The 27,663-nt window shown below is 30.0% G+C and overlaps 1 protein-coding gene across 1 annotated transcript in view; it reads left to right on the forward strand.

The window, feature by feature from the left end:
- The window catches only part of LOC116777228 (epidermal growth factor receptor), a 59,312-nt gene continuing 31,649 nt past the window's right edge, over nucleotides 1–27,663 (forward strand). Inside the window, exon 1 of the mRNA XM_032670648.2 lies at nucleotides 1–188. Coding sequence (XP_032526539.1) covers nucleotides 125–188 — 64 coding nt within the window. The 5' untranslated portion in view covers nucleotides 1–124. The remainder of the gene's footprint in view (nucleotides 189–27,663) is intronic.

Raw genomic sequence — 27,663 nt, forward strand, 5'->3', positions numbered from 1 at the left:
ATATGAGTTACGCTAGCGAGCGAGGCTGACGTGCGTTCTAGTGTGGTGGTGTCGCGCACAAATGTGGCGTTTTCAAATCGTGGCTATCTAGCATGTGCCGTTGAACCGAGTCGGTGCCGTCGCCATGCTCCCCGCGGCCCTATTGCTGTTGCTGGCAGTGACTTGCAGCGCTGACTTCCAGGAGCGAGGTAAGTAACCACGCTGTACCGTTTTACACCTCATTTATTTTTGTTTACATACATACTCCATTGTGTTGCTCTCGTAATTTGTCATTTATATTTCTCTTTATATTTTGTAAAATTATCATTATTTTAATAAACTGTACGTAGAAAGAGGTGTGAGACTGCCACAGTTATGTTTAATGACCGATTAGGAAAATTCCCGTGTCATGTCAGAAGATGCGAATAAAAATATAATTGCATGCAAAAAATTCGTATACGTTGTTGAACAAACAATTCAGAACCCGTCGGGCGGCGTCTGCGCTTACTCCAATAACTTTTAAACCTACCCTTAGCGAGGAAGGCACATGCGCGTCAGTCTAGTTTTATAGAAAATACATCTGAATTTTATAGAAGTCTTACCACGATATTAAAAAATAACGCATAATATTTGTACCTTTGAGTTTTACCCGATCCATCCATCTATAGTATGATATCGTATAACATACCAAATCTACAATTAAAACTATATTTTTTATATATATTTTTTATATAATTGCACACACATGAACTGCACGTTAAAAATATTTCTTCATACACCAGGTATTCATAGTTGTCATAAGTTTATCCTTATTTATTTTAATAAATTAATATATAACATTCAATCACAATACGATCAGTATCAATTATAAAATTGAATATAAAACTTCGTTTTATTTGTTGATCCCATCGAAAAAATCATATAAAGTAAAATTTCGTACAGCTGAATGTTAACAATGAACTAGAATAACAGAGGTTTCTTATTGTAACGTAGCCATTGTAAGCGTACGATAAAAAGTTTAAGAATCGACTTTCTAAAAACATTCAGTGTTCCTTAATGTCGCGATGCAGGGATGGCCCATTGAAATGTTTGGTTAGAATCACTATAATATATAAACTACAATTTGGCAAATATCTTCCCAAGAGATGATGTAAAAGTCATTTAGTCAGTCCCTTGTTAACATTGTTTCGAATGTTATTTACCTTCATAATGAAAACTTAACAGATATTTTATATTCCCTTGACTTGAACTAAACAACGAAAGCTAGGTATTGAAGAGAGTTAGTGAGGTACATACAAAGAAACATATTATTTCTTGACGAAAATCCCTTGAATGCTTTTATTTAAAAATTCCCCCATACTTTAATTTTTTCTTATCAATATTATAGAGGTTTTTACAATGATGGAACAGATTTTTGTTTAAATAAATTGTACAGCAGATAATTTTAGAAAAAATAATCGTATAACAATACTTTATTGTTCGAAAAACATTTTTAATTAATTTTATTAAAAGCTGGACATATTGACCTATTTCAAATGCATCCAATAAATCTACAAATTATTAGGTCTGATATTTTTTAAATTCAGGTATATCATTCTACTGAATACTTTATTAACCGTTACACTGGACAATAATTAAAAAGCCAACCAGCCTGATACGGAATCCTATCCATAAGTTTGCGAGTAAAAAAGTTACAAGTTGCCATTGACAGCTTCAACTCATTTCTCCAACATTTTATACCGACTATAGAATTTCAAAAAAATAAGAAGTTATACTTGAACAGAATTGTTAACAACAAAAAGAAAGTATGTAAGTAGCGGGTGTTCTATAATGGTAAATGTGTAAGAGTTATAAGTTTTAAACAAGATTACAGAACGATAAAAACTCTACTTTAATAGAGACCTCAAAGTCTAATTTTAAAACTATAAGCCACCTTTCGTGACATCTCCTTATAAAGTTGCAAAACCATTCTTAGACACTTGACAGCGGCTCCAAAAAATTATGAGAAACTTTAAATCGAATTGTCGTTTTAAATGCATTCGGATCCAGAGAAAGCTAATTCTCTAACAATTTATTTCTTTTGAAAAAATTTTAGCAAGCAAAAGTCATAATAATAAAAAAGCATATAAATAAAATATAACATAAAAATTTAATATACCATACAAAGGATTCATTACTGTTGTTCATTAACTGAAATCTGTTTTCTGTAAAAATGTTTGTTTCCTCGAAAATTAAAATAGAATTCAATTTTACGTATAACATTAATGAATCAAAAAAAGATCACATATTTTGCAATACAGTACATTATAAATTTAATAAGAAATCGCAATCCTAAGTATAAAAGAGGATGAAGCCAAATATTAAATATTCTGCCTTTCTATTCTCAGAATTCCAGATTAATAAACGACAGAGGTAATAAAATGATACCGACATTAGACTTCGTCCGATATGATCCATGGATCTCAAAACTTTTATTAACCTTAAAAAGATTATTTTTTTAAATGATCATGAAATATTCAATGAGATCGTTTTGGTGGTTAACTCTCAGAATTGCGTCTTTTAGGTCTTGACAATATAAAGACCATTATGAAACCTGCTTTAAGACAGTTTCTGTTTTCAAAAAAAAGTCTTATACGAGATCTTTCTTAAATTTAATCATTGGGTCAATGTGAAAGACTGTACTGTTATCCAAGAAAAGCTAATAATGTTTAATGTTTAATGTTTAATAATTTCACACAAAATCCGGTATTAAGATTAATTTATATTTTTCATAAATGCAAAGATACTTCCATAACTTAGCCGAATCTAGCAAAATATAATTCAGCATTTCGATTCCATATATGCTGGCTAAAAATAAAACGGTCTTCTTTTAACTTCCCCGAAGCAGTTAAAATCAATATCTGCTAATATGAGTGACATTTTATGTAAAAAAGATTCTAAATATAGTACTGCGATATATTATTGTTTATTTTTGAAAAATTCTTCATGGATAAATATGTTAAGAATTAAAAATTAGTAATTTACATAAATACTCTGTTAGTTTATTTCAAGGAAACTTTTCACATTTCTTTTTTTAGTTTTCTATGACCTTGTATTTTTCTAATTTAAAATTCCTGAATTAGAAAAGCTAGCTAGCTGAAGCATTTTTTTATATCCGTTTATTTCAATAATTTTCCGGAAAAAACGACACAAACCAAAATTATAACATCCCATATAATTGTTGGTATATAAACTTTATTTCACATTACTGATGATTTAATTAAATAACGCGCACATTTTCTGAAGATATGACTCCCTGCTAGGACATTTCAATAAAATTTTGACAGGTGATTACTTTTAAAGCCTTGAAATGTATTCCGCGAGCTCTTCACTGTATGTACTATTGATGGAAATACAAGCTTTAATTAAGCGTTTTTTATATTAATGATATCGTTGACGTATTAATTCTGATTTACGATTTCATTTTAATAAATTATACTTTATTACATATTCATAAATACGTATATTTCATATGAAATTATCATTATTAAACTAGCTGGACGACTCAATAGACTAATACTGGGACGAGCCAGCTTCCTTACATAGAGCATTCTAGTTGAGAAGAAGTAGCACGGAAGAGATATCAAGTAAAGCTCGATATAACTGTACTTTAAAGGGAGTCACTTAATCTCTCTCTAGTATTTTCATAATTGCTTTAAACTGTAAGCAAAATGTAAAAAAAAAGACACTACATTAATTCGCTCAACTACGAAAATAGCTTTTGTTAATCTATTTGCCCATTAGAATTTTATAATAATACCATAATATAAAACCGGTTTGCGTAATGTGTCGTAGAAAACACACACTTACCCCGTATCCGGCATTTCAATAAAGCGGAAGCATACGAGGACCTAGTGGTTCGGTAAAAAAAGTCAAAAGACACCCCTGGGACGTCCATGAACACTTGTGTTCACTTTTTTGCAGGTTTGATCCCGGACGGATATCATCCCTGACGGCAAATAATATACGACGAAATAGTTTTGTAGCATATTCTAAGTTGTTGGTTTCTTAAAATTATAAATGAAATCAAATTTAACAAATACTGTTCATATCAGAGACATTTTATGCAGGTTCATGTGATATTTTTATATCTCTCATATTCTAACCAGTATAAATATACTAACTAAATAATCTCAAAAACGCGTAGGTTTTAAAAATATATTTGCATTATTCAATTTCCTAACTAAATCCTTTGTATGATGGAAAAATAAATAAAAGGCAAACTTGTCCGTTGAAACACGTTCAAATCGATACATTTCAAAAGGCTATCCTTTTAATCTTTTATTATATAAAAGAGAAAAGGATTTATTTCTATCATATTATGATTATTAATTGCTTTCGTACTGATGTATTGGACTAACATTAAACATGAAATGCATAAAATATACTACAGTAAATAAAAATAAAAAAAAACGTAATATTAATTCCTCTTTCATTGCAAATGTTTAGTTAAATAGAAAACAAGATGTTGTTAGCAAATTATCATGTAGGCCACAATAATATTTGTCGACAAATATTTTGACGTATCAGTACATTGATGTATCAACTGAAAATCGAACCTATCAATCGACGATGTTTCGTTTAAAATTGTTTAGGGTGCATAAAATTTGGGTTAGTGTAAAAATAATGTGTAATGCAATTTGCATCAATTTCTATCGTTGTTACCTATGTGGAATGTAATGCATCACAATGCATTTTGTTAATAAAATTTACCGAAAATATAATAGTGGAAACCGGAATTGAAGAATTTAATATGAACTAATTGCTATAAACTAACCTGCTTTTTATTTTCATCTAGACGACATAGTTTTTCCTTGTCTTCTTTAATAAATATTAACAAGAACATGATATTTTTACATACGACAAGTTAGTTCGCTTTCACCGAAATGAAGTGATAACTATCATAAACACTTCAGCGTTACCAAGAAACGGGAGTGTCGAATTGATAACCTAGTACTAGTTTCTTGTTACAAAACTTCGTATACTTCGTATATTTAATGTACCAAATGAAAATCTTACTAAATTTTGAATAGTACAGTTAATTAGTGCTTTTTGTAACCATTTACATATTATTTAATACATAGCTTATGTTAATTGTTTAAAAATGAACGCAGCCCTTTTGTTATTTGTATCACCAAATGTTTGTATTGTTTTTAAAGTTAAACTTTGGTTATTACAATAACATAAAAGGCTGGACGAAAAATCATTATGATTATTGTTATATGAAATTCATCTTAACTCTAGTATATTCAAGGTTGATTTTCGTGTTGACTGTCATGAGTTATTGCTTTTTGATAGTAACTAATAGTTTTGATGATTTCATTAGTCGGCAGTTATATTGTACTCGCTACAGCGTCACACTTATCAGTAGGAACGATAATTTGTACTCTTGTTGCTGAGATCATCTAATTGCTGGATTCCTTCTCTCTTTATCGAGTAACACGCTAATGTTAATAAAATCTGAAATAATTAAAGTTAACCATAACAGATTTTATTTATTGAATTTATTTATAATATATGAATGAAAGTGTAATCTAGTCTTTGATAAATAATTTCTTATTCTATTATCCATCCAAAGCACATGATAATTTCCTAGTTAACATAGATAAATTCGCAAACTAACATAAGTGTAATTTTTAGTTTCAATATAAAACATCAAATCATACAAAGCAACTGAAATTATTGTTTGTAAAAGAAAATGTCTAATCCCAAAGAAATTTATATATTTTAACCCACAAAATATCACCTTGGTTCACGCATCTTTAGAATAAAAATTATAATTTAGTTAGTTTAATTATAATCACAGAAAAATTTCAACACAATAAACATTGATATAAAGTCGTTGAATCATTTTTAAAACGAATCGCGTAGTTTTGAAACAAAGACGTACGTTCTTGCTTTATGTAAACCGACTTTGTTTGGAAGTGTAATGCATGTCATGTGATCAATATTTGATATAAAAATAGCTACACTACTACATTGTACTTGAAGTAATATTTCACTCTTAATTACTTGCAAAGCGAAAAATGTGCTCCTGCGAATTGTATCAAAATTTCATATAGGGATATTTAAATGACATTTTTGTATAAAAATAAAATGACTTATTCATACTAGTAATGAAAGATTATAAAAAATAATATTTTCTATTTAAAAATCTTGTTAAACACATTAGATTAAGATTAACAATTCACAAATAAAATAAAAACGATTACGGAAATATTTTTATTATTTGTAATACCAGCTAAGGTTAGGTATAATCAAATCCATTAGGACCAGAATGAATTATATTTACAATTGAAAAATGCTTATCCGTATATAACATGTGTGTATGTGCACAGAGAATGCAATTTTTTGAGTGTCTGCTAAGTTGCAGGCTTTGAAAGGGGGTTAAGTGTTATTTGTCTGATAAAAATTTAAAGTCTACCTCCGTATGATGCATTTGTCTTATTTTTTAGATAAACAGCTGAACAAAAAGTGTAAAAATACTATATAATCTGATTTTTGTTAGTTTTATTCAAGGTTTGCATGTAATATATTCAAAGGATTTATTATATTCAGAGCGCTGTATGTACATTGCAATGTTTAATTTTCACATATAGTTTTGTACGGCCCTTTAATTATCTTAGTATTATTAATGAAAAGCTTAAAACAGTCCATGTTTATTTCTGTGATGCGAAATAGTATTGTGGTGAACTAAAGCCGATTCAAAACATTGAAGTATCTCACAACGATATAATCGTAATGGTCTCTTGTTAAGATTAGTTCTCAAGGGCATCAGATAACTTATACAAATAAAATAATTACTTGTGAATAATAAGAACGAAGCCGCAAGCTGGAAAGCTGTTTGTACTGGTCATTGTCATCATGATAAATACGAATTATAAGTGTAGATAAATAATAAAAATATAAGTATTTTAAACTGATTCGCAATCCACCTGCTTGATACTTGTCTAGCAATTTCATTACACAAATTCGAATTCGATAACTTCTTGTTAAAAACAGAAATTTGTACATTGATTTAATTCATTAAAGTTTAAGACTTAAAGGTAAATTTTTCTTAAACAACAATATTTACACAATACTAAACAGAATTTTCGTTATTTTGCTCTTCTTTTGCAAATTAAATGTAAACTTTATTGATCTTATTAAGTATAAAGTGTTATAAGTGGTTCATAAAACCAGAGTCTTTATTTGATTACAGGCTTTTAATTTTAGTATCTGATGACGTATACCATCAAAGATTGAGCAACTCGTGGACAATACTAATTAAGAAATGTAGTGTATACTTAATTAAAAAGATTTTTGGATCTCCTGTGCCCTTTTAATCGTAGTATTAATTTTGAAAAAGATCAGGAAAGACATATGAGAGCCGTATTAAGTCTTGCAAAAATGAAATGAAGTAAGTCAATATGAAAATTTAAAAAGGCTTGAGAAATAAAAGTGCTATTTAAAATTTACATACATATATGTCATACACAACCTCTATATTCATACTGCATACACGATTGAGGAACGACGTCATAGCTTTTGTGACAATACAATTTTAAAGAAAATAGAGCCTTTACTGTGTCGTAAAATAACTCATAGTTCAAAGTAAAAGATCCAAGTGTGTTTATAGCAATATAAGTGGGTTTTATAAATGCACACCAAACATATGTCTATAGTAGGTTTTTTAAATTATTGATCTTTCTGTCATTTACTTATAGAGACCAAGTTCTAACTATTATGTATGAACGTTTTCGTGTAAAAGAATTTATTCGAAAACATAAACAAAAAATACCAATCAAGTATTCATATTTAATTTTATTCAAAAGGTTACGGGAACAAGTATTGGAAATCTTTTAAATGATCAATATGTTTATTAATATTTTTAAAATGCGAATAATTTAAGAGCTGTTTTATTTTTTTAGATCGCATTCCACCAGTCCTACATTACAAGTTCATACGCTCGTTTATACCAAGCTACACCAATTAAAATATTACCATTGTACACACGTCACCGTAGAAATTAGATCAATGTCGTATTTTATTATTATCCTTAAAATAATAAATAAATACATAGCGCATGCTGGGGGTTCGACCATCATTAAGACATTATCGTTTAATTATAAATAAAAAACAACAGAATGAGTTGGGAAACATTCACTCACATTAGCCTTGATGTTTTAGCTTGTATCAGACCTTGACTTTCAATATTCACTGGGGAAAAATAGTTAAATATATCATATACTATATATTATCATCCTATCATAAAAATAGGTCAACACAGTAACAGCTAAAGTGAACTAACTTTCTTTTAGCAAATATCTAAGTTACATTTTCTATATAATTTGTATTATAAAATAAGTAATATGTTACATGTAACGTTTTATATTACAGGAAGATGTTATAATAACGATTAGTTAAATAAAACAAAGTGTTATCCAAAACATGCGCCTCTTTGTTTTGCGAACTGGCATTGTTTTGACTAACGCCAACTTAGGAATGCAAATACCGTTAAATCTAAACTTTTTTCAAACGAAGGTAACACCAACATTATCTGCAATTGGAAATGAAACAACATTGCTTTACAAAAAAAAATGTTTCTATAACAATAAATAAATCTTTAATTTTTCTAATTATCAAAAACAATGTGGAATTCAGAAAATATTTAGAATACTCCTAGGAAAGGAGTAAATTACAATGCTAATTAACGCTTTTTGTGGAATCGGTGTTATATTATCTCGGTTAAAATTAAAGTGCAACAAATGAACGTTAATAACTTGGTAAGGAAGATTAGTAAAAAAACAAGAATAAATTTAAATCAGTTTGAATTTATGTAAGCATAAAACTGTCTGTGCCGTTGTTTTTTATTCACTGACACGAGTTCTGGCGCCTTAGGATGTAAGATTTGTATTGTCATCAAATATTATGTCAATACAATTTTATAATAAACACGTACATTGTGAGATATACACAAAAGAGCAATTATTACTCATTCTGTTTCAATATAAATTACCAGCGCGGATGACTATTACGTTGTAAAAACTTTGTTAAACAAGCTTCGTCAATTTATTTGACCGTTCTCTGATTGTCGAACCAGAAAGTGACATAACACATAGTGTCACGTCACGCGGCGATACAATCATTACATTCAACAATACACACATGCAAAGGAATGAAGAATCACTCGCCGAATACAAATTACAGCTATTTTAACTTGATATCATTATACCAATAGATCTTAATAAATTAGTTGATTCAGCGCTAGCGCACCTAAAAATTGGGATGTTCCGAGGACGGCCGAAGATTGACGAAGATCTCCGAGAGGGGACGAGGGAGGTCGGTAGTCCGTGACGCGCCTTACCAGCGAACTGTGACGTCCCTTACCCATGAGCCTCAAATACCGTATGAATATCAAATGTATAACATAATCCTCGCGATCAATCATCATATCGATTTTATTGTCTTCTTGATATCGAACAGTGACTTTCAACGCCATCTGCCATATACCTTTTTCCACTAGTAAGAGATTTAAAAATCAAAAGCTAGTAGAATCGCGTGTAGTCAAACGGGGTTAATGATAATAATAAGTTAGTCTGCGATCCGTGACCAACATTCACACAGAGCCGCGTCTAACTGATTATAAAGAAAACAATGATAATAATAAGCCAAGGCATATTTTAATTGCCCTCGTAAGATCTGGAGATTCGATTTCTTTGACAATTCTGTATTTTTAAATTTAAAAACATTATAAAATAAAGTTTATGGTCACATAAGATTGGAATGTACATTAAAAATAAAAAAAAATAATAGTTTCCTCACTGATTGTTAATCGATTTATACATACACTTAGGCAGTCTCATTCGCTTTGATAGATTCTAGTGTGAGATTCTACAAACCCACTTAAGAGTTTTCGGTTCAAATACAACGATATTTTAAAGCTTGTAACTGTACCAAAATTTAACATTTATAGAGTAATTGTTAACACAGACACGCCTTGTGGCTCTGGTAATTAAAATATATTCTGAGGCAGTGACGTCACCGTGTTGTATCGTACTGAGACATTGACATATATTGCAATATATTGCAATTGATTAAGTAAACTTGTCGCATATATAATGGATATCATATACTGATTGTGTAATTATCAAAATGTGTCTGAACACTTTTTCAAAATAGATAAGTACATAATACATTTGGGGCTTTAAGAAGAAATTTGTATCAATTTATTTTTTTGTTTTGGCTTTGATTTAACACATACCTAATTGGTTACTTCAATATAACACAATTATAATATATACACATATAAAATCTAAGATTTAAAATAAATCCTTAAACACTTAAATTAAACAATTGTTAGTTGAGAAACAAATATAGATGTGACTTGTTTGCGGTTTAGCTAAATATAATTAAGTCATAATTTATAATTGTATCATAAACTTAATGTTCGATGAATGTCTTGTAATATTTTGATTACAATTGTGTGTACTATAAAAGGAAAATGCAGACGGAGAAATATATCAGTCATAGAAAAATATTTATTCTGTTCAATAACTTCCTTGCATGGTATAAATCTCAAAAGAGTCTTATTTCCACGAAGATGATAATTTCCATGTTTTATTGTTGTATCTTAACACCGGGCGATATTTCTGAGACACAATTATGTAAATATTCTTATGTACTATTTGCACATCTGCGCATATTACGCATATGTGTATATGTAAAAAAATATACACATGCGGACCCATGTGTATGTTACAGCGCTGGCGATTTTTTTTAGAAGCCACCCGGTTGACTTATTTCTTTTTTGTTTAACGTTCCTACTTTCGTTAAGCATTTATCGGTTTTCTGTTTTTAATCGAATCTTTCTCCTCTTCCGAATTGATATTTGGTATGTATGTAGTTTTAAAAGTATATTTGTTTTAACTATAAGAATTTGTATACAATTATAAGGCTGATGCGAAATTGGACCCTATCTTTATTACAATATTAGTGTATTTCCAAATGGCCGTTATCACCGCGTCTCTCGTCACGCCCGACTGCTTGGAGCTCTATACGTTTTAGTTTTTAACAAAGTTTTTTATTTGGGTCAAGGACCTCGGGATAAGACGTCGAATTAATTATCAAGATGGCTCCCCATTATATGCTTTATAATACCTATAGCTATATATGTATTTTTTTGTCAAATATAAATTTATGAAGCGATATATTAAATATAGAAAGAACACACATGTAACAACGTTATATATCAAAGCCGTTACTATATGATGAGAGACATTTTTTTTTTTTTTGGTATTCTAAGATACTACAACTTTTTAATATAAAGTGTTCAATGTCCTTCTGTGGAACTTTTCTTCGTCCGTTTATCTTGTTTGATATAAGATCAAAAAATATAAAATGTTTGACAGACATTTTTAAGACAAAATGGCTGACAGTCACTACAAGTGGTTTTAGGGAAATGTTCCGTTGAAATTGTATCAACAGTATAATTTTGAACAACGGAACATTAATAAACAAAAATTATCGTTGTTGACCCTTTGAAAATAAATTAAGAATTATTTTTTACATAAGACATTATTCTATTTAACAATAAATCAAGTCAGTTACGAATCAGTAATTGATTAGGATAATTAATTGAATGATGTCCAAGGAATCTCAATAAGTATTGTTTTTGTCCCACGACATGTTACGTACTTTTAATTTAATATCCTACTTACACAATATGTTTGAGCAACTTGTTTTAAGATTTTCATTGCATATCTAGAAATAATACGTAATTTTCTTAAGATGACTAGTATCAGAGTGAATGCCGGAAAAGGCAGTTTATGTTATAGCAGAACTAAGCTGCATATTTATCGACTTTTAATAGATTTTGCATTTGCGATCCTAGTTTTGAATCATCTGAATGTTCCAGAAAATTTAAATGATAACATTCTGTTCACCAATACACTTAATCATTCTGATGACACACGGACATTGAGGACATGGTGGTATACATTGATTATGGTGATAAACAAAGTAATAGAAATCAAATAAATCAAATAAATCAAATAAATCTAGTACACGTTACAATGGTCCCACCAGAATTATCATTCCTACTGCAAAATGTAATCCAATATAACCTCCAATACAAGTTATTTTTTATTTGTCAATGAGAATTTTAACACCCAAATTGTGGCTGCTATCGAGTGTCGGTTACACATTTCAAATTTTTGACAAAGTAAAAAACCTTAATAACTTTATAAACCAAAAACATGTCAGTGTATAGTAAAAAAGCAGCCGCATGAAGGTGAAGATACTTTGATTGCGTTGCCATTATTATCTCCACGAAAATAAATTAAATGTATAGTAAAAAATAAATTACTTGCGATCAAACTGTACACAGACCTTCACTGTTCGTGCTTGTTATTATACTTTGTATAATATAAGACTTTTTCTAAATTGTGGCTAGGAAAAAATTTAAAAGGTTGTTAGTATATGTGGTTTTTTTTTATTCTTCAGAACAATAAATAAGAAAATGTTTTTAACCATAAATTATGTTTGCAGTTTTAATATATTTGGAAACCGTATATAATATATCGTGTTTTTTGTTATGACAAAATTTTATATTAATAAGAGGAGCATTGATAGCGTTCGTTCTGGCAGCTGCATTGGGTCAATTGGTGGTGACCCTAACATTACAACCCGGCTGATGTAGAAGTCGCTAACGTCACCGTATCCTCTTAAGAAAGCCAGCCTCTCGAAACCGGTCACGACATCCGAGCCTCGTCTCCGTTTCGTTGGCATTTCTAGGCGTGGCATAACCGACTGAATTTAAGAGTTATCAAAATGTTCGACCTAATGAACGTTGTTGAGACATTATTGTTTCATCGAGTTATAGTTAGGGTCCGCCCAACACAGATGTTATTAAAACAGAGATCGCACAGCATATGCGGGTGGCCACGTGTTTGTTACTTCTTCTTTGACTATACTCCACCCTGAGATTATTTTTTTTAGTTTCCGCTAACCAATTGAATTCTTGAAAAATCTTAGTTTTTGTATTCTTTATGAAATACCATCTGGTGACAATCGACTTTTAGTGACAAAATAAAACCTTTAAAAATTGGTAAGAAGTATTTAAAAAAAAATCTTTGCTGAACCGGCCACATTAAAAAGAGTCCCCAAAAGGTAGTGTCTTAAAAAGTTATGTGCGTGTAACAGGAATTTAGCAAGCGAACAGGTTACGGCGACATTTTCACGGGTTTCAGATATTATCTTTACAACTCTATAATTTTGGCAACAAGTGATAAAAAAATATTTCCTAGAAATGTTCTGGTAACTTTTGCTTATAGTCTAATATAAAACACAATATTTTTAAACCCTATACTGACATATTCAAGACACGTGCAACAGCTAGTTTGTGCTTGATGTATTGAATATAACGCTGATATATTCAAATATAGCATCAAGTTCTGCAAAATAGACTTCAGATAGTCTTTGTCGAGGATAAACTGATTCTAGTTTACACGAGTTCTAGGGATGTTTTACTCTTCCTGTATAGTCACTTTGTATCATTGTGTATGAAATAGATTTGCATCATTCGTCTGACACATTTTTATTCGTATAAAATGTATTCCGTTGTCGTTCTAATATTTAGTTCAAAGTTGTGGAATGCTCAGCAATCTCTCCTTCACATATTTTGTGAAACTATTATTACGAACGTAGCTTAAAATATTAAGCTTATTTATATTCTTTAACATGTTTTGAAATTTAATTTGATTATGAAATAATATACAAAATATGATTAGTTTTCATGCACATCGCTGGCGAACATGTGCGGGCGACATGGTACGTTCCCAGTCAGCGTGGGAAAGGCGCCATCTTGCGTCGACCATGTTGACTTCACTTTGTTTTTACCAGCGTATATTAATATTGCCGGCGTGTCCTTTTTTTACAATGTCTTGACAGTTTCTATAAACGTTTATTGGTACCTTGTGCCGTGATTCGATAACGTTGTTTCGCTGAAATAGTTGGTCGCGTCAAGTTTTTCTATAGAAAAATTCACATCGTAACAACAATGCTCGTAAAGATATCATTATATTTTCACACGTCTTTTACTACGGCAAGAGTATTATTTATAAAACATTTTTGTATTATTAGATAACGGTAGAGCTGCGCCTATAAACTTCTAAATTAAGTGGCAGGTGCGTACAGAAAGATGCAAGTATGTGACAGAACGAGTTTTAATATCAGAACTGGAATTTAGATATACCGCAATAAAGAATTACTTAGAACGATAACGTTACCTTTTTAATTATTTATCTATATCAAGGTATGGATCTCACATTTCTAAATTTTAATAAGGTACCTATTGCCTCAAAATAGGAAGTCAAAATATTTTAATGAGATTTAAGACTTTCGCGAGTATTCGTTTAAATGAAATTAACGTTTTCGAATTACTATGCGTATTTTATTATTTTAATTAACTACATACTTCCGAAAGTCCCGAAACTCCAAAGTAACCGAAACGTCGCGTCGGGAGTATGTAGTTTTTTAAAATAACAAAATACGCGTAGTAATCCGAAAATATTAGTTTCTTTTAAGTCAAAATATTTACTTGGTTTTGGAAAGGTGCTTATAGAAAGTTGCTTAGGTGAAATTTATATCCATTTTTATATCAAACACACACATTAATTTTATGAAAACTTTTATATATCAACAACTAAAACCAATCAATGAATGAATCTAGTAACATTAATAAGAATAGTGTTTATTACGGATGTCCGTCCGTACGCTGTATGAGCTTGCTTTCATAAAGACGTCCGTCGAATAAATTCCCTGCAACAGTGCACTTTCATTCAAACATCTTGAATGAGAGTTAACGCACTATAATCTTGCGAGACTGCGCCGGCGCACGCAGGGATGCAACGGAGTAAGTCTGACACTGTAATAAATAAAAATTGACCCCCTATCATTTATCGTTTACGTGAACTCTATATATTTCAAAAGACGGTAAGAGTTTAGTTTCGTTTATATTATTCGAGAATTTCATACAAATATTAATATAAAAGTTGAGACCATTTATTATAATTTTATTTGCTTTAACCATAAGTGAGTTTAAAAAAGTAGAGTATGTGATATCTATACTACGAATACATACTTATATACATTATTAATTAAAACCTCTAATTAGTTTATTATAGAGTAAATGTTAGAGCCACTTTTCTCTTTTTTATATTGATTTTCTGTAGTATCACTCTATCAAGATTCTTTTAGGAACCAACACTTTACTCTAAAGGAGGTAAAGAAACTCAGAAGACGAAGAACTCTTTTAAATCATTAAATTTAGTAAAAAAAACACATCAGTCAGTAAAAAGAAATTCAATATTCATGAAACCGGAAATCTATAGTTTCGTAACAAAATTATTAGCATTGACCCATATTGAAGTGTTAGGATAAGAACTTTCTAGCTACAAACTTGAATTGGTCTTTCAATACAAATGTCTGTTAGTCCAAGTCCATATAAAGAGTTAACAACATTACTGAGACCGCATCTAATACGTCGCTCAGTACGAACCCCTTGGAGTTTCATCTAGACTTTTGGCCAGTTTTTTGTATACCTACCACAATTATCAAATCTGATAATTTTGAGCTTTTTGTAAACATTGTAATAATTATAGCTTTAACTAAAGTATTTTCATATAATATATATCAACATAACACAAATGAAACTTTTCTATTTACAAATAATAGTACAATGAAATAACCTTACAGCCAACAAGCTGTGACAATGAACTGCACTTTAATCCACTATGTACAAATATATATATTTGATAGTGATGTTTGAATCTTTATAGTAACATCGACAATATGAAGTATCAGTAAAGCTTAAAATTTACGTTTTACTAAAACTGTCTAGAAAAGTAATTATAAACAAATCTTGTTTATAAAAAATAGTTACGTAAAGACCAAGTTAAAGTCATTGGAAAGTTAATTGCTTCCTCAGACGACTTCAAGCTCGTATCTAGTGTCGGCGGACGTTGGTCTCAACCTCGTTAAATGCAATAATATTAAGATATAATATTCAAAAGTACATTAACCTGCGTGCTAAATTTGTAAACTTTATTTCTTACCCTTTATATTAAACAAATTATCATAAAATGAAACAGACATAATCAAAATTTTAACTTTTTTTTTTAAATTCGCTCATAACATTGTAATTCGCGATATCCATTAATTCGAGGCCAGGCAGTCGTAAAACCTCCAAAGATGCTGCATATTGTACTTATTAATGTATTTGTACATTAAAGATATAAAGACTTTAATTACTTACGGACGCAGGTTATTTTTACGAGTATCTGGATTTTCGAATATGAACTCATTACCAGAGCGAAACAGAAATGTTATATATACCTACACTATGAGAAAAGGTGTCCTGTGTCGTTATTTTTGGAACACTCCAATATTCGATTTTATATTGAAATCTTTTTGACCAATTCAAATATTTTTTTATGGAAAATTTTACCACGACATATAAACATGCGATTATCAGAATTTTTGGAAGTGAAATAATAAATTCAAGTAATGTAACACTGTTTATTTTTTAATAGCTAGTTTTACATATGAACGTTTGTTTGTTTAAAGATCGTGTAGTTCTAGGTAGAATACAAAATACATAATGTCTTTAATGAATTTAAGTGACATAAACAATAGATGGTGCTTGGGTCTAGTTAACATACCTATGTTTTGTTTGGCACGCAGTATTCGCGGATACCAGTTCTAAAGTTCAAAATAACAAAGCAGAGCAAAGGGGATGGAATCTTATTGCCCATAATTTTGAAGATTTCAAACAAACTGTTATCAACAGAATGTTTTGTTGTACTTTTACTACTCATATCGTTTAGTTCAAGCTCTTATCGAGATGTGAAGTCCGCTGCTCTGGAATGTAAAAAAAAAAGTTCCTTTTTATTAACAGTTTTGCACCGTGAAAATAAAATAAGAGATAATTGAATATCTACGAAAACAAATGAATAGCTTCGATTTTCCATACAGAGAAGGTAAGAGTACTTTTTATCCTTGAACTATTATCTAGTCTTAAACATGAAGAGATGAATTAGTCTAGAGTAAACCAGTGTTATTATGCCATATATTTTGTAGCATCCCACTCTTATCCATTATTCATATAATACATATTAGACTTCTAGATTTTTGTTTAGGGAATAAGAACAGATCATTCCGAATAATAATGAATGGACTTCAGAGTTCTCTGTGTTCAATAACTTTATTTTATTTTTTGCTATAATTCTCCACCGGAATATTTATTTAATTCTAAAAAATTGTAATCCATATAATGATTCAGAGCTATCCTTGTCCTGTTTCTTAGTATGGGCTCACAAAGCTGATCATTCCGTCCAGCGTTAGGATTAATATATGTACAATTGATGAATTATGTATAAGACATGTTTCATTATGCAAATATTTGTATGCAGTAAGTGACCGGAGCCCGGCTGTCTCTTATGCGAATTTCTCATCATAGAAAATCATATACGAAAACGTCGAAGTCATCACGATTTATTGAATAAGTTTACATTATCTAAAAAAAGCTTGATCAGACCTGTATTGCCTTGGAATAAGAGTAAGGGTGGCTGTATTTAAATGGCATGGCATTTCAATATCTTGTTCTGTGAAACTACAATGGAATTCAGCGCACGCGCAAGTTCGCTTGTAGCGCGCGCTCTCCGAATGCCATATAACAGGGTTCAAGTCCCTACACGGCATTTGGTTCGATCATTTGTCATAGTAAACGGCCTTTATAATATTGTGTTCATTATACATTTTTTACGTAATAAACATACTTGTGTGGATTGCAATAATTATATTTAAAAATAATATACTGAACAACTACAAATATTTAAAATCGACAAATTTCAACCAGAATATAAACATTTACTAAATAAAATTGCCGGATAGTTGTAAGAGGTAATATATTTTTTATCATGATAGTGGTGTCTATTTTTGTTGTATTTTGACTTTAGTACTTAGCAAGATTATGTTAATGGGTTGGCAATCATCGTCACCAAAGATCTACAAAACAATTCCAACGCATGTCTCGTTCAAGTCACATACAAATAACTTAACTCAAAGTACCTCAATAGTCAGGGACGTACAGCGACGTGAATGAATATAGTACTTATTTCTTTAGCAATAAATTGTATAATCGTATCTATGAACTATCGTTTTTACACAATAGCATTGCTTAAACAGAACTTCGGCAATACGTAATGTCTGTGCAGAGACATACAAACCTACTTTAATAAGATATTCACATAAAAAAAAAATGTAATCTGGACGTATTATTCTCTACAATATAAAATTATATTATTTCGGATAGTTTTGCTTTAATTTATTCTAACATACATGTATTTATGTTGTTTATATACATATGTAAATAACTTCTCTGACCAGCAAATACATAGTTTTATAAACGGCAACGTGTATACATCAATCTATATTACCAAAATATTTATATTAAATATATATTAAATAAATAGAATTCGCTTCATATGGGTTTCATTTTATGAGTTACAAAATATAAATAAAATAAATGTACATATTTGAACTAAAATATATATACCGATTTAAGTAATAAACGACATTTTAAATTAATTATAAAAAAATATCATATTTTATAATTATCAAATATGTATTTAGTAAAGCTAATCTAATATGAAATAATCATTCAAGTATACTTGACTTCATAATTCAACTGAATTTTCATTGATGTTCTATTAATATATATATATATTGGGTAAAATAAACAATTAAATTTAAATTAGCAATAAATGTCATTAAAACCATGTATTCTCTATGACAGTTCCGTTCTATAACAGTAGTATAGCCGTTACCAGCGTGTTATTTCACACGACTTTTTTTGAACGACTCACTCACAAGATAGTTCACATGTGATCCCGTTGCCCGTCCCTTACACACTGACTTACTCTAAATTTATTCTTTTACATTCTTTCTTTAACACCCATGTCAATCAATAACATGATGACGTCTATTGTACACTTTCGAATATATTATGTTATTATTTATAATTTAAAAACATTTAAAAACTTTTTGATGGAATAGAATGTAGTCTAGGTTTATGTAATTACCGATTGTATGCCGAACTTATAACAAAGATATCTTAAACGAGTTTCATTTGCAGGACTAAATCATATTGGTCCGGATGGTAAAGTATTTGATTAGTTTAAACTATCCAAAAATTGTATTGATTATATACTTCTTGTATTCATTATAGAAAACAAACATATTTTACAAAGAATACACAGACTTTTAATGAAGTTTACCGTCTTATAAAAATGAATTATAATAATGTATTAAAATTTATCTGGAATAAAAGAGAAACTGTAGGAAAATGTGTAAACATCGTAGTAGGTTCCAAAATACAAATCTAAAAACCCGCATACCAGTAGAGTGGTGTAAGCCTTACGCTTCGAACACTATTCATAATTGGACAAAATACTGACCCTCATTTATTTTACCATTCTTATGACAGCAAATATGAAACTGCTTTTAGAGACTAATTTGTTTTGAAGCAAGATAAAGTTATCGTTTTAAGTATCGTATGTGAAGACTAAAGTTTTTACATAGTAGGTAACTGAATTAATATTACATTAAAATCAATGTGCTTTTCAAACAAACATTCCATTATGAAACGAAGATAGTACATATCCTACCTTTCAAAGAATCCTCTGAAGGTGTTACCGTATATCGTTTAAGGTGAACCCTAGTTCTTACAAATGTAACGGCAGTAGGTGCAATTGCAATAAATTGAGGCGACTAATACGAGGCTGTCGGCAAAAAAGTTTATTTATATTTAATGTCGATCTAACGGTCACTACATATACGACCGATTATATGTTTCTTGTATTGCAAGCAATTACAGCAATCAAATTGAAAAAGCGAAATAAAACCGAATTCAACTACCGAAACACCAAGTCATTATAATATATACGTGATTGTTTTGTTTCTTAAGGGACACACGTTTTGTCATATTAAATATTTTACAGATAAATATCTCATCTTACTTATCGGTGTGATGACAAAACATGAGTTCGCTTTATTTCAACAAACACTTAGGCTAGAAACAGACTAAACTTTATACAGTCTGTTTCATTTTTAAGTGTTTTTTTTTTTTACAAATGTGCACATTGCACATATATACATAATATAAATATTCGGACTATATCAGTGGGGTCATGTTGAAAATAAATTTAATATTTCTTGAGATAAATATACTCAAGCGACACTCCTAAAAATTCCAGTGTATGTAAAAATATTTCAAAGCTATTGAATAAGTCGCATAACGTAATGCAAATTCATATGGCAAAATATATGCAACGCACCTCAATCGAATCCAATTACCAACACCCTCCACGCAAATGTCCGCACTTACATACGTGCGTATCATAATATCACGGCTACTTAACTATTAATAACCCGTCATTGGTTTAATTATGGTGGTTTCAAAAGTCACTCAACCCTTACATATCAAGTACAAGATACATGTGCAATCGTGCCCTTTAAACATTATATCGCGCGTTTAAACATCACTGTAAGTATGTTTGTTGGTTGCTCAGCGAGTTTTACGTAATAAACAACTTCAGAAACACATTAAACCTAGACATAACTAGTTTTGAAGCTTAGTTATTTATTTAAACAAGTTTAATGAAAAAACATATACCTACCTGCATCCTTTTTCGTATTCGACTTTATTTAAATTTAAGGTAATATAGCTAGCTATATTAAATAAATATATTTCCATTATATAGATTTAAAACTTCTACGAAGCGGCTTGTAAGAGATTGTCTCTTATATTTTATAAAAGTATGAATGGCTCATTCTCCTTCAGTCTTTCGTGGAAACGAAATTCGTTGTTCCATACCGTTTTATCGGTTTTAATGAATGAAACTAATTAATTATTATCAATTAGTATGCTCACTGACAGCACTGTTTACCGATAATGAATTTTATATTCAGGAACGTCGATTCATTAAACATATAAGATTATAATTGTTCTACGTCTGTTGTAAATCGAATGTTTGTTGGAATTGAGTTATTAAAGGAAAAACTACATGACAATAAAATATAACTAATAATGAAGTCTCTAAAAACAAGATACAAATTTAATATTAACAGTTAGGAAACAGTGCATGAATTTGTATTTCTATGTATGTGTCCATCCGAGTGGCTGAATTACTATTTCAATGTGATTGAATAACTACCTAGCCCACTGTAATGCAGTCAATAGAGATGAAATCGAGATTGAAACAATAACGGCAGGACCACAATCGCTCAATTTTTTTCTATTAATTAAAATATACAATATGCTCAAATGATAACAACAGGTGCTTAAATATAACATCTTAAATGTCGGAAATTTTATCATCTGAAATATACTCTACACAATCTAACGATGGAATATAGAGACTTATAGAATTACAATTAATTAAAAAAAAGTATCTTTGTATTTATCTTAGTTAAACTACTTTTGACACTGATTGTGTGGTGATAGTATGCATTTCATTTCACAAGAGACAAATTAAAATCGAACAACTTCGACACTGATTTCTATCTTACACATTGATTTTATTAATATGTACAAATATATATTTTAAACAAACATCTGATTTTAAGGTAATATTTCAAATTATTATTATTATTATTTTGTTTCTATATTGTAAATAGTGTTCACTTGTATACGTCGATTTTGTGACTTTCTTAAAATATGTAGAATTTATTCATCATAACATAATAATAGACTGAATTTAAACTAAATCGAAATTGACACAAGACCATCAAACTTAAACACGCTATAAAAATTATTCCCATTCTTAAGCCGAACCAATCTCACCGGCGTGGCCAAAACAGGAATGCGTGTAAAAAATGAACAGCATCATTCTCTTAATAATACCATTGTAGCTTTTGGTTTGGTGTTTTTTACTATCTATATAAGAATCAAATTTTCGTTATTTCATTAACACTATTCAACTTTTTAAACAGTCCATACATATTATTTCCTAACAGCGAATGTTTGGCAACACACACCTACATGTTATAACGTCTTTCAAAGTCACAGTGTAAACATTGCAGAATGGCTGTCATACGAAGAACTAATAGTGTCTGGTGAACAATACTGGCTATTGAAAACGACACTCGCTAAAGAATATGTGGACTACAGACAGCGACGCAAACTTCCTAGAAAGTGTTCGTTTACTTCGGGCCTCACTAAAACGTGTTTATTGAGACACTAAAAAGATATACAGTAGATTATATATTTTAAATTAATTTAACTCCCCTTTACTTTCATGTACATATAAATATTTTAACACAATATACTTTATTTATTTATTAAAGAATTTATGTTCAGATAACAATGTTGTTCACTGTACTCTGTATAATAAAGCAAATGATTGCTTCTTAAATTTCAATCTTGTTTTTCATTCCTCGTAATATCCGTTATAATATCCCCGTCAATTGTAAATATTTTGTAAATCGATCTAGCTCCAGCAAACGTACCAATAGTCATCTTGTTTTATTAATTATTTAATAATAATTTTCTTTTTAAAGAAATCCCTCTTAAATATATGTATTTTCTTTATTTCTTATAACAATAAAGAGATCACAAGTTTAATAGTTATTAAAGTCGTATTCATGCCCAAAGTTAACATTTTAACATGATTATTCTATTCTACTACACAGCATGATAAAACAAAAAAGTTAAAAAAACTAATGACAACATAAAAACTTATATATTGTCATACTTTATTATTGTTTAACATTACTATCATCTGAAGACTATTTGTCAATTAGGTTTGCGATTAAGAGTTATTACAGACGAGAGTAACACATGTATCCAAAATATACTCGTGATAAATGTTTAGCGATTGTGAAGAGCAATTGCGAATACTACTTTACTTAAAAATTGTATCGTTTTGATTTTCAAACAACTGTAGTAGGTTTAAGCAAACTTAAGTAAATATCTATTTTTCTTAACACATGACAACTTACAAACATCGCTGTCTTTTTGTGGTCTTCGAATCTCACCAAAATCTCTATACATGATTCATGGTATGTAAATATTATCTATTAATAACATTATAATATCATTGTATAGTATTTAGAATGAAAATATTCAATTAGATACGTCAAGTTGCACTGTAGGTATATATTCAGATTTGTGTAACAAAGTCTGATGAAAGTTAAGTTTAAATTTGATACACACTCTCATATCGTTATATAAAAAAATTGCACTTTTTTTTATTAAGACGAAAGTAGCCAACTATATAACGGAAACAGGAAGGTCCTTATCTTACATGGAAGCGACTTTTGAAACTCGATATACAGCCGCCGAACACAAAAGCACGTGACACACACAAACATACACACGCACACACATACACACAAACACACACAGATCCATTGGTATATACGATCAAGCAAATTGGGAGACAAGATAAGAGTAAATGCCAGCAGTAAAGAGTCCTGACAAGAAGAAATTTTCTGAGACATAGATTGAACCAAACATCAACAATTAATACATAGGTATATTGTGTTCCATTAATGAATATATTGTTTCTTCACAGCTAATGCCTTTTCTGTTCTACTTCTACTAGGGTACGCAAAGGAATTTCAATTAAATATTACCTATTAAAGTGCTCATTAAAATATTTAGTACATTTAAAAATTATCAAAAGTAATGGATTGAAGGAACAGCACCTCACGTACAAAGCTACCTGATACCCTGGCAGATGCTGTGCGCCCGAATGAAAACGATAGAAAATATTCGGACACTTAAACATAAAAACCGCCACACATGCTGCGAATATTAAGGATTTCCGAGATGTACCGAATACGTACTTTGTCTTTGAGCGAAATACCTGTTAATTTCCGTATTTAAAACACATGAAATTTCTTCTTCGCTGTCAATTAGTTGCCAAGGTATCCTTAGAGACGCGCTCTTAATCCAGAAACCATTTCCTTGCGAACTCTAGCAACTGTGATTACACTTGCATTCATAACTTTTACCAGGTTTATAAAGAGTACGACAATTACAATTTTTTACTTTCGCGATGACTTGTAGCTGATTGACCTATGTGAAAGTGTTTTGCGTTTGTTTTGTTTGTAACAATACGACATTAAAGTACCTACATAGGGCAAAATAGAATTAACGTTGGAAATTCCAAGCGATTTTTTTTATGTCTTTATACGAGTTTTTAAACAGTTTATGTAAAATATAGTGTTCTAAATATAAAAATTGTTTCATTTGTGAGAAAATATTAGAATGTAGCCATAATTTAATATAATTCTTCGGAGATAATATATCTTAATACAAATGAGTTTGTTGTGACATGATTAAACATTGTAGCTTTATTTATTTTATGTGATACCACTAGGATTCTTTCAGATTTTATTTGCAACGTACAGTGCTTTAAACCTTTATACGAATATCTCGGTCGAATACTTGAAACACTCAGCGTTATACTCATACTTTTGCGGTGTATCGTAAGAGATGGACTCTCATAGTCTTGTGCACACATGAATGAACAAACCGAGCGCTCGTTAAAATAAGAAATAAATGAGATCGACATTATGCTTACTTCTTTTATTTGCATGGAACCTGTTCTGCGCGAGAGCAATGCCTGTAGCGATATCATGTTACAACAAACATATTGTTATAAAGGTATTTGATATTATCTAAAAATAACACTATTTTTGCATAAACTGCTTAAAAACTAATATAAAAAAAATGCTTGGAATTTCCAACTTTTATTCTATTTTGCCCTATGTAGGTACTTTAATGTCGTATTGTTATAAAAAAAAAAGGCAAAACACTTTCACATAGGTCAATCAGCTACAAGTTATCGCGAAAGTAAAAAATCGTAATTGTCGTACTCTTTATAAACCTGGTAAAAGTTATGAATGCAAGTGTAATCACTGTTGCAAGAGTTAGCAAGGTAATGGTTTCTGGATTAAGAGCGCGTCTCTAAGGATACCTTGGCAACTAATTGACAGCGAAGAGGAAATTTCATGTATTTTAAATACGGAAATTAACAGGTATTTCGCTCAAAGACAAAGTACATATTCGGTACATCTCGGAAATCCTTAATATTCGCAGCATGTGTGGCAGTTTTTATGTTTAAGTGTCCGAATATTTTCTATCGTTTTCATTCGGGCGCACAGCATCTGCCAGGGTATCAGGTAGCTTTGTATGTGAGGTGCTGTTCTTTCAATCCATTAGTTTTGATAATTTTTAAATGTACTAAATATTTTTATGACCAAATTAATAGGTAATATTTAATTGAAATTCCTTTGCGTACCCTAGTAGAAGTAGAACAGAAAAGGCATTAGCTGTGAAGAAACAATATATTCATTAATGGAACACAATACACCTATGTATTAATTGTTGATGTTTGGTTTAATCTATGTCTCAGAATATTTCTTCTTGTCAGGACTCTTTACTGCTGGCATTTACTCTTATCTTGTCTCCCAATTTGCTTGATCGTATATACCAATGGATCTGTGTGTGTTGGTGTGTATGTGTGTGCGTGTGTATGTTTGTGTGTGTCACGTGCTTTTGTGTTCGGCGGCTGTATATCGAGTTTCAAAAGTCGCTTCCATGTAAGATAAGGACCTTCCTGTTTCCGTTATATAGTTGGCTACTTTCGTCTTAATAAAAAAAAGTGCAATATTTTTTATATAACGATATGAGAGTGTGTATCAAATATAAATTTAACTTTCATCAGACTTTCTTACATAATTCTGAATATATACCTACAGTGTAACTTGACGTATCTAATTGAATATTTTCATTCTAAATACATACTATACAATGATATTATAATGTTATTAATAGATAATATTTTACATACAATGAATCATGTATAGAGATTTTGGTAAGATTCGAAGACCACAAAAAGACAGCGACGTCTGTAAGTTGTCATGTGTTAAGAAAAATAGATATTTACTTAAGTTTGTTTAAACCTACTACAGTTGTTTGAAAATCAAAACGATACAATTTTTAAGTAAAGTAGTATTCGCAATTGCTCTTCACAATCGCTAAACATTTATCACGAGTATATTTTGGATACATGTGTTACTCTCGTCTGAAATAACTCTTAATCGCCAACCTAATTGACAAATAGTCTTCAGATGATACTAATGTTAACCAATAATAAAGTATGACAATATATAAGTTTTTATGTTGTCATTAGTTTTTTTAACCTTTTTGTTTTATCATGCTGTGTAGTAGAGCTTTACCCTTAAAAACTTACTGACAATTAGTTAATAGAAACAGCGTATTCATTTTGTCTTAAGTTAATAAAATTTAATTTAATATTATAATTTTTATCAAGCCGCTAACAAAATGACAAACAGTAGCTGGTAAAAATTTAAACATAGTTAAAAATCGAAATGTTTATATAATTATTCACGTAATGTTTACTGATACAGTCTAAATTTCATATCCAAACAATTAAATTATTCAATTCAATAACCTTGCTCTTCTTCTATTCTGAATTAATGAAAAATATAGTTAATATTTTCGTTATTATCATTTTATTACGTTTATTTTATTTAGGATATGTCGAAGCTCATATAACTAAATGATTTATTATTCAGTAAATAGCGTATTGTATTTACGCAAGTCTTTCACTTTATTAACTATAAGTATCTAGAGGAAAGCTGATCTTACGGAACGCTGATTTTAAAATGAGACATCCTTCTGATAAACTACCTCCCAGAACTTGCCCTCGGTCCTGTTAAACTCGACTCCAAGACTTTGCTCATTCAGATGAATACAATCCGCTACTGGGTTCATCTTAGTTATAAAATTTTATAAGCATGTATCATGTATCATACCGAGGTAGTCATATAAATACACATACCTATGTCTACTTTAAAACAAAACTGTTATTTGATACCTTTTATTTATAAACATTTTAATATATGTTGGTATATATATAGCCAAACCTGGTCTCACATTTCCATAAAGATAACAGGTTAATTAAAAATATTGTTGCAAACATTTCAACTTGATAATAAGCAATTCCGCTCCAAACAGGTTAATTTGTAATCTGACATGTTTTATTAAGGCGCTGTTAATATTTTTACATTTTGCACCGGCATGGGAATGTTAACATTCGATTTTTCTCTTTAATATCGTTTCGCTTTTTCATTCTGTTTTTAACTTTAAACCGCACAAAGTTCGTAGTTATTCCTTTATCAAAAAAATCAAGATATTCGGTTGAAATAATAATAATAATGTGGATTAGTCATTAGAAAACGCACTGATCATTCTGTGTAATATCTATAAAGATTTGGAAATAAATTTATTTATACATATAAATATATTACACAAAAACACTATGAAATATTAGTATATATAACTTAATCTTTCGCAACAATATCGAGTATCAGTGCTTCAAATAGTTAAAGAGTTCGAATACACTAACAACATAAAATTTTGAAACTTGAAGCTACAAGTTTCTCTGAAGTTGTTACTCCCGTAACTTCTTGTACTAAATAGTTGATATAAACTAATAAAGTCACCTTTAAAACAGACACGCAAGGTTATTAACATTTAATATGTCTCAGTAAAGCTATTTTCTAACCTTT

Source organism: Danaus plexippus, chromosome Z (genome assembly GCF_018135715.1).
Source record: "Danaus plexippus chromosome Z, MEX_DaPlex, whole genome shotgun sequence".
Classification (NCBI taxonomy): domain Eukaryota; kingdom Metazoa; phylum Arthropoda; class Insecta; order Lepidoptera; family Nymphalidae; genus Danaus; species Danaus plexippus.